The sequence below is a fragment of the Labeo rohita genome, chromosome 10, assembly GCF_022985175.1.
Source record: "Labeo rohita strain BAU-BD-2019 chromosome 10, IGBB_LRoh.1.0, whole genome shotgun sequence".
Taxonomy (NCBI): Eukaryota; Metazoa; Chordata; class Actinopteri; order Cypriniformes; family Cyprinidae; genus Labeo; species Labeo rohita.
The window spans coordinates 19,483,666-19,498,718 of record NC_066878.1 but is presented as its reverse complement, the minus strand read 5'-3'; the positions used below and the strand labels follow the sequence as shown (position 1 = coordinate 19,498,718).

The 15,053-nt window shown below is 36.7% G+C and overlaps 1 protein-coding gene across 1 annotated transcript in view; it reads left to right on the top strand.

Moving 5' to 3' along the window:
• mtrex (Mtr4 exosome RNA helicase) overlaps positions 1-15,053 on the top strand; it is a 57,071-nt gene that overhangs the window by 18,549 nt on the left and 23,469 nt on the right. Inside the window, exons 13-20 of the mRNA XM_051121727.1 lie at positions 3,930-4,040; positions 5,066-5,167; positions 6,697-6,822; positions 9,764-9,914; positions 11,126-11,298; positions 11,441-11,509; positions 11,838-11,966; positions 14,443-14,553. Of these exons, the coding sequence (XP_050977684.1) occupies positions 3,930-4,040; positions 5,066-5,167; positions 6,697-6,822; positions 9,764-9,914; positions 11,126-11,298; positions 11,441-11,509; positions 11,838-11,966; positions 14,443-14,553 (972 nt within the window). The remainder of the gene's footprint in view (positions 1-3,929; positions 4,041-5,065; positions 5,168-6,696; positions 6,823-9,763; positions 9,915-11,125; positions 11,299-11,440; positions 11,510-11,837; positions 11,967-14,442; positions 14,554-15,053) is intronic.

Genomic DNA, 15,053 nt, shown 5'->3' with positions numbered 1-15,053 from the left:
TACATCCTAATTTTTTTTTTAGCAAAATATTCACTTAAACTTGTAAGCTGTTGGTTTGGTAATTGAAGGTCTGCCACACAAACCACAGTAAAGTCGGGCAGTACGTGTTAAACTTGTTTGGGGTGACTGGGTGTTTTAGCAAATCCCAAAATGGTTTCAAGAGGCTCGTTAAACTTTCCACTCTCCTCGGGTCCTCCTGTCCGCAGTTACTCCTACACCATATTTCATCCACTTCTACATTTCAACAATGCTGTCATCCATTTCCACATTGCAGGACAGCAGAGTTCTTGGCTCATACTCGTGGTAGAGATGCTGATCTCAGATCAGATGGTCTTCATGGACTCTGCTCTGTCAGTGTGAAGATAAACCAATCGTTCATCAGAACGCCTGCTCTTGGAGGATGAGCGATTACAGAACTAGTTCAAATATGCCGTTTGTGTAAACGTTGCCTTTATGAGGAACGGACTATCCTTCAACTTGACCCCTGCCTGTTTGTTGTCAATGACACATTTCTGCGATGCTGCTGACCCAGATTTGCCTTTGTGGATATTTTCACTTCCCTAAAAGAAATGATAGATTTTAATTTATTCAGCTTTTTTTTTTTTTTTTTTTTTTTCTTAAATATATACAGTTTATGAAAATGATTTAAATAAATGTACGTTTAATTGCGATAAAGTATAGTTTATATTAATAACATATATTATTATAAATAGTAATTATAAATATAATAGGGCTGCCCTCAACTAAAGATTTTTCTAGTTGACTAGTAGTCATTCATTTAAGCATTAGTTGCATGTTTATTAATAAACCATGTAAATCATAACCCTTTAATTGCCTATATGAACTAATAAGCACTCAAGCGCATGCAAAAAAGCTTGTAATAATGACGAAACAGCCACTAATAACAATGACCTGTTCTGCAATATTACTTGCATCAGTGCTTTTATTTATTCAAGCAAAAAGTAGCTGCCATTCTCAGTCGTCTTTTCCGAAGCACAGACCTTCAGTGGGTAATGACATTGAGATCTTTATGTATTAAAGCATTTATATATAGCTGTATAAAATCGTTTTTCTACAAATTCTACAACTTAACCGTTAGGTAACCTAGCAACGGCGTTACGTTCTGCTGCCTCTGAAGTCTGTCCGAAACGGTTTCTAGAGTTGCCTTCGCAGCCTTCGAAGTCACTGCCTGATAAGGCAGCGAGGCAGCAAGTCAGCTGACTAGGTTTTCGGACGCAGCCTTTATTTTGATTAAACTAGTGCTTTCTTTGTTTTCGGCTTAAGAGATAAAGTCGGCGACACTGACTCGTCATCTCCACAGTAGTGATGCGCCTGTAAGCATGTTTCATATGGATCTGAAAATATTTTTCTATTGATTATTTTTTCTCATGTCAGAGTTTTGAAGTTTCATGCTCAAGTTCACAGAATCTGAGACAGCAGAATGCGGATCCTGTGTGCTTTTTTTTTATTTTACAAAAGTGCAACGTTTTGTTGTTGTGATTTAAAAGATGTCTTTTATCTGTATGACCAAAAATGAGTATTTTAAGAGCAAGTGACTGCACCGGCACCTGCATCTATCAAGCAGTGAGCGTGCCACTGTTCAGCTTCCACACTCCGCACATTAGGTTAACATTAGATTGAGCGACCATGTAAAGTTGCTACTACATCATTCAGATGTAAAGCCATATTTGAGATTGATGAATGATAGGTGAGCGTTTTGATGTCCTGCCCGATGTACTATATATGGATATCAATATGCCAATATTTTTCAACTCATTTTGGCCAGTGTCGATACCGATATATTTCCCTTTGTTTAAAAACAACACCAAGTCTCTCCTGTATGGAAATTATAAGCAAATTATTTTTAATTTTGGTTAGTTTTTAAACAAGAACATATTTGTTAGAATTAAGTAATAATGAAGTTCATTGAATGACAGTACATTGAACCTTTGAATCTAAAAATAACTATCAATTTTTTTTCTTTTTTCTTTCCCAGAAAAGTGCAGTGGTAACCATAACAATTTATTTTAAGATGTAACACTTGTAGATAGTCTAAAGCAAAAGAGTTAGTGCAAACTCCACCCCACAGCTGATTCTAAAGATTTTATTGGTTGTGCCAATCACAGCGTTGATTTCCTACACTATGCTACAAAAATGCTAACACCTAAACCTACCCCACACCTGACCCTAACTTTAACCAGTGAAATTGACTGCACGGCCGGATTGGCGCTGAATAGCGTGGTAGATAAACAGTTTACAGATTACGTGATATGAGATCGACGAGCCGTTTCGTAACTCCCTCGCCGCAAAATGTGACCTTTTTAGTTGCACCAAGTTTCACTACCCCCTCCTACCCTGCAAATTAATGGGGTCATTGGATGCTAAGTTCACTTTTACATGTTGTTTGAACATTAATGTGTGTTGGCAGTGTATGTACAAATCTACCCTATAATGATAAAAATCCATGCAGTGGTTTTTAATTGATCTGTAAAAATAAAATATTCCCCTTTTTCAAATCGAGCCATTCTCAGATGCCGACAGAGGCAGATCCCATGATAGTTGATTGACATGAGCGTTTTACCTCAGATCAGCTGTAACAGTCCAACCTCCATGTTTTGATGCCGGAGCAGGGATGTAAGTTAGACAAGAATTGAGCGATTGAGGTGTTGTGTTGCTGGATGTAATGATGTACAAAGTGGTCGTCATTTACTCCCGACATCTGAGCCGCTGAAGATGCAGTGGATTACGTTTGTTTGTGAAGGGAATGCGCCTCCCGATCTACATATATTAATCTATGTTCACACGAATCATCCAGCTTCACTTACAGCAGAAGCAAGTATAAGGGTTTTTTTTTTTTTTTTTTTTAATGAATCTTTGCGATCGCCTTTCCCTATAATGTGCTAGTTAGCAAGTTTAGTGGCTAAACACGGCTAAAGTAAACAGGCTCGTCTCTCCACAGAGAGAAGAGAGGGGCGGGGCGAGCAGAGCTCATTTGCATTTAAAGCAGCTTCGACCCGAATGGGATGATTTTTGCAGAGCTGATTTTGGCAAGATAAAAAGGGTGTTGTTTTACACAATCATTGAGAATTTTTAACCAAAGTATATTATAGACTTTTCATTAAGACCCTAAAGAATCATATCAACTTGTGGAATAAATGGGCATCCGATGACCCCATTAAAATGAAGCGATAGAGTAAAACCTTTCCCCTGCGCTGTGCTAGACAGCTCGCGGCTGAGCTTGCGGGCGATTCCCGTTACATCATTAAGCAGAGGTTCAAACTCCAGTCTGAACACCACTGGCCACAAGCTTTGGGCCTCTGCACTCACTGAGCATATTTATTTATATAGCATATTTTTATTTTTGATCAAGTAGAAACAATGTTTAATTTATACTTTTTTTTTTTTTTTTTTTTTTTTTTTTTTTTTTTTTTTTTTTTTTTAAATGTAGTCAGAGCCAACGATCAAAGTCTTTGCGTGACAAGACCCCTCCCCATTTTGGAGGTTCTGCCCACTTTTGGAGTTCACGCCCCATTTTGGAGATCTCCGGTCTGCAGTTATACATACTTGGACATCACAGCAGCTGGTTATTAGGATATTTTGTCTGCTGTTACTTTATAAGCTGCTGCTACTGAACTTGAAGCAGATCTGACACTGCTTTAAATGATGAACACTTACGTGCACCACTTACACTAAAGCTTACAAGACCGACTTTTCATATTTAGGAGACCCATTCCTTAAAAAATTTGGTACTTTTTGTTCATGCCTTGAAAAATTCAGGTCTTGGTGTTAATAGGGCTTTAAGATGGTCTCAATTAGCTACACTATGCTAATCTGACTGAGCTGTGATTAAACGCAGTAATAACGTGACGGAGCATGACCTGGAATAGTCCCGAAGCCGTGCGTGTTTAATTGGGATTGTTTGTCAACAGGTGGAGCATGTTCTGCCGTTACTGAAGAGAGGAATTGGAATTCATCATGGCGGCCTCCTCCCGATCCTGAAAGAGACCATCGAGATCTTGTTCTCTGAGGGGCTGCTAAAGGTGAGATGCTTCAAGCAACCCACAAACAACTGAAAGCACCTTTGTTTAATGTTGGATAAACACTACCGCATTGGGTAAACATCGAGTCGTTCATAATTGATGACCTTTATCAAGTTTATTTTTGTTTTGGTTGGTTTCCATTTTGTTTTCTTTGGTATTGTTTTGTTTTAGTTTTTGTTTGGTGTTTTGTTTTTTGTTTTTTTGTTTTGTTTGGTTTTATTTTTGTTGTTTATTATGCTAACTCTTGTTTTGTTTTATTTTTTGTTCTTTGTTTTTTTTATTTGGTTTTATTTTTGTTGTTGTTGTTTAATATGATAACTTATTTTTAACTTTTTTTATTAGTTTGGGTTTTTGTTTTTCTTGTATAAAATTCTCTCATGGAACGAAAGAGAATTATTTTTTTAAATAGGGATAGTTCAACAAAAATGAGAATTCTGTCATTATTTACTCATCCTCATGTCGTTCCAAAACTGTAAGACCCTCGTTGCTCTTCTGAACACAAATTAAGATATTTTTGATGAAATCCGAGAGCTTTCTGAGGAAAACTACCATGTTCAAGGCCCAGAAAGGTAGCAAAGACTTCATTAAAATCAGTGGTTCAACCATAATTTTATGAAGCTACGAGAATACTTTTTGTGTGCAAGAAAACACAATTCAGCAATTTCTTCTCTTCCGTATCAGTCTTTGACACGTGTTCACAAGATTAAAACACATGCTTTTTAGCTTCATAATATTATGGTTGATCCACTGATGCCACATGGACTATTTTAATGAGTTCCTTACTACCTTTCTGTTGTCTATACAGGGTCCAAAAGCTTTTGGATTTCATCAGAAATATCTTAATTTATGATTTGAAGATGAACGAAGGTCTTACGGCATGAGGGTGAATAATTAATGACCGAATTTTCATTTATGTGTGAACTATCCCTTTACCTTGCTAGTATCTCAGTCAAAATTTTCATAATAGCTTGCGTGCCTCTGTAACAATGGTTTGGTGTAACATTTTTCTCTCTGTCGTTCTCTAGGCCTTGTTTGCTACAGAAACATTTGCCATGGGAATCAACATGCCTGCGAGAACCGTGCTCTTCACCAGCGCACGCAAATTTGACGGCAAAGACTTCCGCTGGGTAAATGGCAAACCTTATCCTGTGTCCTGCTTCTCATAGTGATCACTAATCAAATTTCCAAATGCATTTCCTCGCCTCTTCATCCACCGTTGCACAGAGAGGACACGGGGTCGAGCAACAGTGCCTTCCAAGCTGCCACGTATTGTTTGCGTGAGTGTGAGGCAATGACTCAAGCTGTTGTGAATAAAAGAGGCCCTTGGCTTTTATACTTCGGCAGAGAGCGAGTGAGCGATGGAAGCTGCCATCTAAAACGTTTTGTAAGGAACATCTGGTATCCATGAGTCTGCCAGAAAACGCACACTCAAGGTTTTGGCTAACCGATCGCAGGCACTGAACCCCTCTCTGGGACGTTTAGCAGTTAATAGAAGATAAAACTGATCTGGGGTCAGCGGCGGGTTGCTGTAATGTAGCGGTGGAACGTTAGGAGGGGTTATCAGGCAAACACAATATTTGCAAAACGAATGGGCTGATATGTTACATTGTTTGAGGCTGGTGCCAGATTGTGATTTATCAGAGCCGTACCAGTAAGGAACTTTCGGATGGAAACCTTATCGTTTGGGCAACTGCAGATGTTTCCTCAGAGCAAAAGCTATTAACAACCACATCTTGTGGTGATTTTACCACCATTATGCACGTCAACAGGCCGCCCAACTTCCTGATCGATGGAAAACATGAGAATCAATAGGGAGAAATGTAGAAGATGAAGTAGACAGTGATGTTTAAAAGTTTAGGGTCAGTAAGATTGAAAAAAAAGACATTTGTAAAATTTGGTAACACTTTTACATTAAGGTCCCATTAGTTAATGTTAGTTAATGTATTAACTAACATGAATGAACAACAAACAATACATTTATTAAACTGTTTATTAATCTGTGGTAACTTTAGTTAAAGACAATACTTTACTCGGATAATACACAGGGCAACTTTGAGCAATGCTGCTTGGGCACTTTCCCATTAACAGTGGGTAACAAAGTTCTATCTGGGCCCTGTCTCTCATCTGGTTGCCCGATGACGACAACAATGCCCAAAGTTGCCCCGCAGCATTGCTCAGAAAGTTGCCCTGTGTATCATCAGCCTTAGTTCATGTTAGTTCTCAGTGCAGTAACTATAGCAAGCACACCCTTTGATTTTAAGGGAGAACTCCACTTCCAGAACAACGTCATCCAAGATGTTCATGTCTTTCTGTCTTCAGTCGTAAAGAATTTATGGTTTTTGAGGAAAACATTTCAGGACTTTTGTCCATATAATGGACCTCATTGGTGCCCAGATTTTGAACTTCCATAATATAGTTTAAATGCAGCTTCAAAGGGCTCCAAAAACATATTTACAATAAAATTATGCACAAAATACTGTTAGATACAAAAAACTGTATATGTTAAGGTATCTTTAACCAATTAACATGCTTTTGCTTTTTTACAGTGCTCGTTTTATTTCTTCATTAATTTTTTTTTTTTTTTTTTTTTTTTTTTTTTTTTTTCCCCAAACACCGCAGAGAGTTATAATTTTTTTTTTTCTACCCCCCACATTAGATCTCCTCTGGAGAGTACATCCAGATGTCAGGACGTGCCGGCAGAAGAGGAATGGACGAGAGGGGAATAGTCATTTTCATGGTGGATGAGAAGATGAGCCCTGCGGTGGGCAAACAGTTACTGAAGGTAACGCTCCAAATTAAACATGATGACTGATTTAAAGGGGAAGCTCACCCATAAATAAAAATTGTCATTAATTACTCACCTTCATGTCGTTCCAAACCCGTAAGACTGTTGTTCATCTTCAGAACACAAACTGATACATTTTAAAGTGAAAAGTTTACATGGACCTTGCAGAATCTGCAAAAATTTTTTTTTTTTTTTTTTTTTTTTTTTAAACCAAAATAAGAGGGATCATATAAAATGCATGTTCTTTTCTTATTTAGTACTGGCCTGAATAAGATATTTCACCAAAAAAGTTGTTTACATATAGTCCACAATAGAAAATAAGTTGACTTTATAAAAATGATCCCATTCAAAAGTTTACATGCACTTGATTCTTAATACTGTGTTGTAACCTGAATGATCCACAGCTGTTTTTTTTTTTTTTTTGATTAGTGATAGTTGTTCATGAGTCCCTTGTTTTTCCTGAACAGTTAAACTGCCTGCTGTTCTTCAGAAAAATCCTTTACATCCCACAAATTCTTTGGTTTATCAGCATTTTTGTGTATTTGAACCCTTTCCAACAATGACTGTATGATTCATATGCAACTATTACAAAAGGTTCAAATGCTCACTGATGCTCCAGAAGGAAAAACAAAGCGCCAGGGGTGAAAACTTTTGAACAGAATGAAGATGTGTATATTTTCTTAATTTGCCTAAATATTATATATATTTTTTATTTAGTACTGCCCTTCAGAAGCTACAGAGGATACTTAAATGTTTCCTAGAAGACAAAATAAGTTAAATTTACCCTGATCAAATTCAAAAAGTTTTCACCCCTTTCACCGGCTCTTAATGCATCGTGGTTCCTTCTGGAGCATCAGTGAGTGTTTGAACCTTCTGTAATAGTTGCATATGAGTCCCTCAGTTGTCCTCATTGTAAAAAAAGATGGATCTCAAAATCACACAGTCATTGTTGGAAAGGGTTTAGATACACAAAAATGCTGAAAAACCAAAGAATCTGTGAGACCTAAAGGATTTTTCTGAAGAACAGCAGCAGTTTAACTGTTCAGGACAAAGGACTCATGAACAACTATCACTAAACAAAAAAAACAGCTGTGGATCATTCAGGTATCAACACAATATTACAAATCAAGCATATGTAAACTTTTGAACAGTCATTTTTACAAATTCAACTACTATTTTCTTTTGTGGAATATATGTGAACGTCTTTTATGTGAAATATCCTATTTTGGTTAAGTTAACATTTTGCAGATTCTGCGAGGTGTATGTAAACTTTTGACATCAACTGTATTTTTGATGAAGTCCGAAAGCTTTCTGACCCTGCAAGACAGCAACGCAACTACCATGTTCAAGGCCTATAAAGGTAGTAAGGTCATCAATAAAATAGTCCATGTGACATCAGTGGTTCAACCATAATGATATGAAGCTGAAGTTTGGAATGACATGAGGCTAAGTAATGAATGCCAGAATTTTCATTTTTGGATGAACTTTCCCTTTACTTTTTGGGTGAACTGTTCCTTTAAGCAGTTTTCCCCACGTTTTGTTTAGGTGACGGCCAACACGCTGACACACAATCTCTCTGATCCTAAACCCCTTATCCCCCTACTAAGCCTTGGCACCCTCTGTAAGGCGCCGTCCCATTCATTAATACACACTTTAGCATGAAGTCCGTAAGTGCTCTCGGTCTCACACTCCTGCCTGCCAGGATTCGTCCCTGCGGACTCCCGATCCCCCCCTCTGAAGCTTGCATTGCCACATCCCATCTTTGCTTCGAGTCCATTAAAGTATTGCTCAATGCCTTCCTGATTGAATTCAAATTGTATTTCATCATAGGTCTCCTGTAAAGTTTCCAAGAGAGTGCTAGGAAAGCCATGTAATTAAAATGAATCGACTGGCACGCCAGTATTGCCTTCTCAGTTTTCTCCTTCGAGTCATGCTCTGTGTTGCAAAACCTGTTGATTAATAGACAGAGCAGTGTGGTTTTTGTATTCTTCCTGTGGTCAGTAGATGGTTACGCTTGTTTAAAAAAGGTTTTAGCGGTTGATTTTTCTGATTTTGTTCTTCTGTTTTTTAAAAGAGTTGTTTGTCTTGGCAGCACAAGCATTTTATTGTAAAATAAGTAATTGCTAAGTGTACAAGAGATTGGAATGGGTTATTATTGAATATTTACAATATATCTGATTTCATTTCTTCTGTATTATCAAATATCAAGATAAAGTATTGCAATGGTTTCAGTGAGCTTTTAATTTGGCCATTAAGACATTTGATATTTGTCTAATATTAGTATTTAAAAATGCTTTTTTATATATAATATTACTACATATAGCTTAAAATAAATTTCATTTGTGGAATACATACCTTTTAATGTTTTTAGGTTTTTTACTAATTTTTTAAATTAAACATTTCTGTTTTTAAACATGGTTATTTGGTTCAATTTTCTGTATTAAAAAAAAAAAACCAGTTTGTAACCGATTTTTAGAACAAACGTGACCTTGGAACACAAAACCAGTCATAAGGATCTTTTTTTTTTTTTAATTGAGAGTTATAGATCATCTGAAAGCTAAATAAATAAACTTTCTGTTGATGTCTGGTTTGTTAGGATGGGACAATATTTGGCTGAGATTCAACAATTTGAAAATCAGGATTCTGAGGGTGCAAAAAAAAAAAAAAAATATTGAGAAAATCACCTTTAAAGTTGTCCAAATAAAGTTTGTAGCAATGCTTATTACTAATCAAAAATTAAGTTTTGATATATTTACTGTAGGAAATTTGATATATTAAATATTGAAGATATATTAAACGCTGTCAAATGGTTAAATATGTTGCCCTGTTGTTGCAGAAAACGTTTTAACTCATCTTCCTCTCACCATATGGGTGTCAGTGGATTGAGTTGGTTTCATGTCATTCATGATTTACTCAGTAGCATCTTTTATTCTTGTAGGGTTCGGCTGATCCTCTGAACAGTGCGTTCCACCTGACCTACAACATGGTGCTCAATCTACTGCGTGTGGAGGAGATCAACCCGGAGTACATGCTGGAAAAATCCTTCTACCAGTTCCAGCACTATAGAGCCGTGCCTGGCGTTGTGGAGAGTAAGAACTATTGTGATTTAAAGCAATATTTACCGTAGTTTAAAGAAGTTCACTTCCAAAACAAATATTTACAGATAATTTACTCACCCCTTTGTCATCCAAGATGTTCATGTCTTTCTTTCTTCAGTCAATAAGAAATTGTTTTTTGAGGAAAACATTTCAGGATTCTTCTCCATATAGTGGACTTTAATGGTGCCCCTGAGTTTGAACTTCTGAAATGCAGTTTAAATTCGGCTTCAAATGGCTCTAAATGATCCCGGCCGATAAAGGGTCTTATCTAGCGAAACAATCGGCCATTTTCTAAACAAATTGACAAGTTATATACTACTTAACCTCAAATGCTCATCTTGTCTCATCTCAGCGCATGCGTAGTCTGTGTAATCCGGGTCAGTACATTTAGTGTATGTTGACAAACTCCCATCTTGTTTTTCCTTCAACTTCAAAATCGTCCTACTTTGCTGTTTTATTTTTTGTTTTTTTGTAAAGGGCGTTAGATCTTGTTTGCATGTTCACTTTGTAAACACTGGGTTGGTACTTCTGCAGCGACACAGGATGATTTTGAAGTTGGGGAAGAAAACGAGGTGGGAGTTTTTTTACATACCCTAATTGTATTCACCCGGAAGAAACAGTTCACGCAGACACAGACAAGATGACCATTTGAGGTCAAAAAGTATATAAATAGCCAGTTTGTTTAGAAAATGACGAATCGTTTTGCTAGATAAGACCCTTCTTCCTCGGCTGGGATCATTTAGAGCCATCTGAAGCTGCATTTAAACTGCCTTTTGGAAGTTTAAACTTGGGGGCACAATTGAAGTCCACTATATGGAGAGAAATCCTGAAATGTTTTCCTCAACATACATCACTTCTTTACGACTGAAGAAAGAAAGACATGAAAATCTTGGATGACAAAGGGGTAAATTATCTGTAAATGTTTTTTTTTCTTGACATGAGCTTCTCCTTTAAATTCCGTAATCGATTTTTGACCATTGTGTAGTTATCTGTGGAAAAGAGCAGCAGGAACATTCTTCAAAATGTCTTTTTTGTGTGTGTGTGTGTTCCACAGAAAAACCTGTTAGTTGTGGGTTTAGAACAACAGAGCAGTTAAAATTCAGCTGAAACTGGCTTTGCTTGTACATATCAGTAATTGGGTTGTCACAGCTTTCAGAACTTATTTTTATTATTCCTATCTTTTGTTTCTGTGATTCCCACAGAGATGAAAAAGCTGGAGGAGGAGTATAATGCGATACGAATCCCTAATGAAGAGAGCGTGGTGACCTACTATAAGATTCGTCAGCAGCTGGCCAAACTGGGCAAAGAAATTGAGGAATTTATTCACAAACCTAGATACTGCCTGCCCTTCCTACAGCCAGGCAGACTGGTCAGGGTAAATGTCCAATGGCTTTTTATATACACACAAATACAGTTAATTTTTCATCCAATTCAAGCTAGCAACTTTTGTTGGAAGATATAGCCTCCACAGACTTGGTTTGAAAATGCTAAAAACTCTTTGGTTTTTTCATAACCAGGTGAAAAGAGAAGATCTGGATTTTGGTTGGGGTATAGTCGTCAATTTCCAAAAGAAGACAAATGCCAAGGTATTGCCATATGCTTTTTGTGTTTAAAGTGAATACAAGGAGAGATCTTACTATATAAACACTGTGACTTTGGGAACACAGGACTGCCAAGTCCAAGTGAGGAAAAAAAAACATTTAATGAAACTAAGCTGCAAAAATGACTCATTCTGAACCTCTGCACCTTTCTGACATCATTTATGATGACATGAATACATCAGTGCTTACTACTTAAATGGCCAGCTGCAAAACAACTGAACTACTACATTTGTAAATGTTATAAAATGAACATTTTGTGAAAAAGTAGGTTGTTTTAGTGGAGAGAAAAAATGTAATGTCTGTGTTGTTGTAGGCTGGAGGTGCTGAAGTTGACCCGTTGTTTGTGGTGGAGGTTCTGCTCCACTGCAGCAAAGACAGTGTGAAAAATGCAGCCACGGAGGCAGCCAAACCGGCAGGCCCAGGAGAAAAGGGCGAGATGCAGGTGAGTGAGTGACACTGGGAATTTCATAGTGAACGTGACCCAAAAAGGCCATACCAGCTGAGATTTTATGTAGAAATCATACAGGAAACCACCAAGGTGGATGAGATCAGAGGCTAGGGCTATAAAACATGCTGTCTGAACTTAGGAGATGATATATTTTTCTTGGTGGTTTTCACTTGTGTTTTTTAACATCCACTATTAAAGGAGAAGTCCACTTCTAAAACAAGGATTCACATATAGTGTACTCACCTCCTTGTCATCCAAGATGTTCATATCTGTCTGTCTTCAGTCAGAAAGAATTTTTTTTTGAGGAAAACATTTCTGCATTTTTTTTTTTCCATATAATGCACTGATATGGTGCCCCGAGTTTGAAATTCCAAAATGCAGTTTAAATGCGGCTTCAAATGTCCCATATGCGGCTGTAAACAATCCCAACCGAGGAAGAAGGGTCTTATCTAGTGAAATGGTCGGTTATTTTCATAAAAAAAAAAATAATAATAAATTAAATACTTTTTAAATCTCAAATGCTCGTCTTGTTTTACTCTCAATGAACTGTGTATTCTGGCTCAAGACAGTTAGTGTATGTCGAAAAATTCCAATCATATTTTCTCCCTCAACTTCAAAAATCACTTCAAAATCATCCTACATCACTGTAGAAGTACCGTCCCAGTCATTGCAAAGTGAACATGCAAAGAAGATCAAACACCCTTAACAAAAAAAGGTAAAACAGCGATATAGGACGATTTTAAAGTTGAGGGAGAACATGAGATACCGACATACCCTAATTGCATTTTGGAAGTTCAAAATTGGGGCACCATATCAGTCCATTATATGAAATGTTTTCCTCAAAAAACATAATTTCTTTACGACTAAAGAAAGAAAGACATGAACATCTTGGATGACAAGGGGGTGAGTACATTATATGTGAATCTTTGTTTTGAAAGTGGACTTCTTCTTTACCTTTGTGCTGGACATGTCAGTAATGTGTGAAATGAAGAAATATAGCACACATGAACCTTATTTTACACTGTGTGTAATAAACAATGCAGAATTCCTAAAGTATTCCTCATTTATAAAAAAAAAAAAAACATTTGGATGATTTTCTTAACCAGTATTAGTAGGTGATTAATTGTGAGCATGTGAAGAATTTTAATTAATGTTAGTGTTATTTTAGTATTTATATACTTGTATAGTAATTATTAGTTTTAAAATGAGCTTTTATTTAATTTTTTAGTTTTTTTTGTTTTTGTTTTTTTTTTTGTTTTTTTCAGCTTTATTTAATATCAAAAATGATTTTTAATAGTTTTACTTGACAATAACACTGACCAGTATGGAAGCCCATTTCCACCACTGAATAAAAAATGGTTATGAGAAAGTCAGAAATGTCAGTTTGTATCTCATAATTCTGTCTTTATTTCTCAGAATTGAGTTTGTCTCGCAATTCTGACTTTATAACTAGGGTTGAGTATCGTTAGAATTTTATCAATTCCGATTCCTCTTATCGATTCCGATTCTTTTCGATTCCCAGTTTCAATTCCAATGTGAGTAAAAGATGATCAAGCATATTATTGTTTCTTTTTTTGCTAAACATTTAGTTGCAGCTGAATACCATGAAAAAAAACAACAGGCTACATGAAAACAAGATTCACTTAAGAGCTGTTTGCAAAATAGATTAGATTAGCGAGCAAGGTCCTGGCAGATTGCTAGGTCGGGTCCTCACAGATGAGGATTAAAAAAAACTGCACATAGGAATCGATAGGCGGAATCGAAATTTTAATTTCACAAGAAGTATATGATTCCTGACCTTAAGTATCCGATTCTGGAATCGGAATCGATTTTCGATATTTAGAACTTAAGTTTATATCACCCAGTTCTGAGAAAAAAAGATACAAACGTCAGAATTCTGAGATAAAAAGTCACAATTACTTTTTAATTTTTTTATTCAGTGGTGGAAATGGGCTTCCATAGAGAGAGATATATATTAATATAAATATCTGCAGGAAATTCTGTGGATTATGGGATCTCTGCCTCAACCTGGTGGGTTTGATCAGGTTTCATTTGGCTGGAGCTCAAAATGCTGACGCTTACTGCATTTTTAAATCATAATCGACTCTAGAGAAGCTTGTCATCTGTCACAAAGCATAAAAATAAAAAAGCACCTTGTTCCAGCTGTGATTGCAGTGTTTTTGTCATTGTTTTCCTCTCTTAACCTCTTTCTTCAAACGTTAAGCGATTTAGCTGGAGCTCCAGAGGTTTGAGGCTGGATGGCTTTAGCTGATGGCTCTTGTTTTTCTTTTTCATCTCCATGGGCTTGTAAACTCTGCTTTATGTCGACGCCGGTCCTGCTAAATGTGTTTAGATTGACCCTCCAGCTTCTCGCTGTGGTTTTGGTCATATATGGCCGTGGTGTTCAGCTCTACGTGCAGAGGCAGCCAAAAGAGGTTCGTCCAATCAGAACTGTCTGTTTGTCCTTCAGGTTGTTCCTGTGATTCTACATCTCATCACTTCCATTAGCTCTGTGCGCCTCTACATCCCCAAAGACCTGCGGCCGTTCGACAACCGACAGAGCATGCTCAAATCCGTACAGGTCAGCACACACATATACACACAGTGGGTAGATATGTAATGACATACTATTAAAAAAAATGTAAGTATTAATGTTTTTATACTTAAATGAGTCAATTAAAACTGTCATCTTTCCAGTATCCGTCTCCAAAACCTGGTTAAGTTTAATGATCTCCATCAAGATATTCTGTTCAAATTTGTATTATAGCCTGTCTGTGTTCCTGTCTGCGTAAATCTGCCATCAAACCTTTTCAGTGACGAACTGCAGAAAGTCCAAACATCTTGATTATATTGTTTACAATTGTGGTTGCTGAATGTTCTTATGCAACCTCTGTACCACAATATAAAGTTTTTTGTTTGTTTGTTTTAATTGAAAAACAAGAATTACAATATTGGGAATTTCACTGTTTTAGCTTTTGAGAGAAGCTTTTGAGTTTTACAAGTTTTAGTAATGTAAAGTGGTATTTTGTTTTATTATATAATCATGAATTGACATCACCTACTTTTGTGCTCATAATGCAA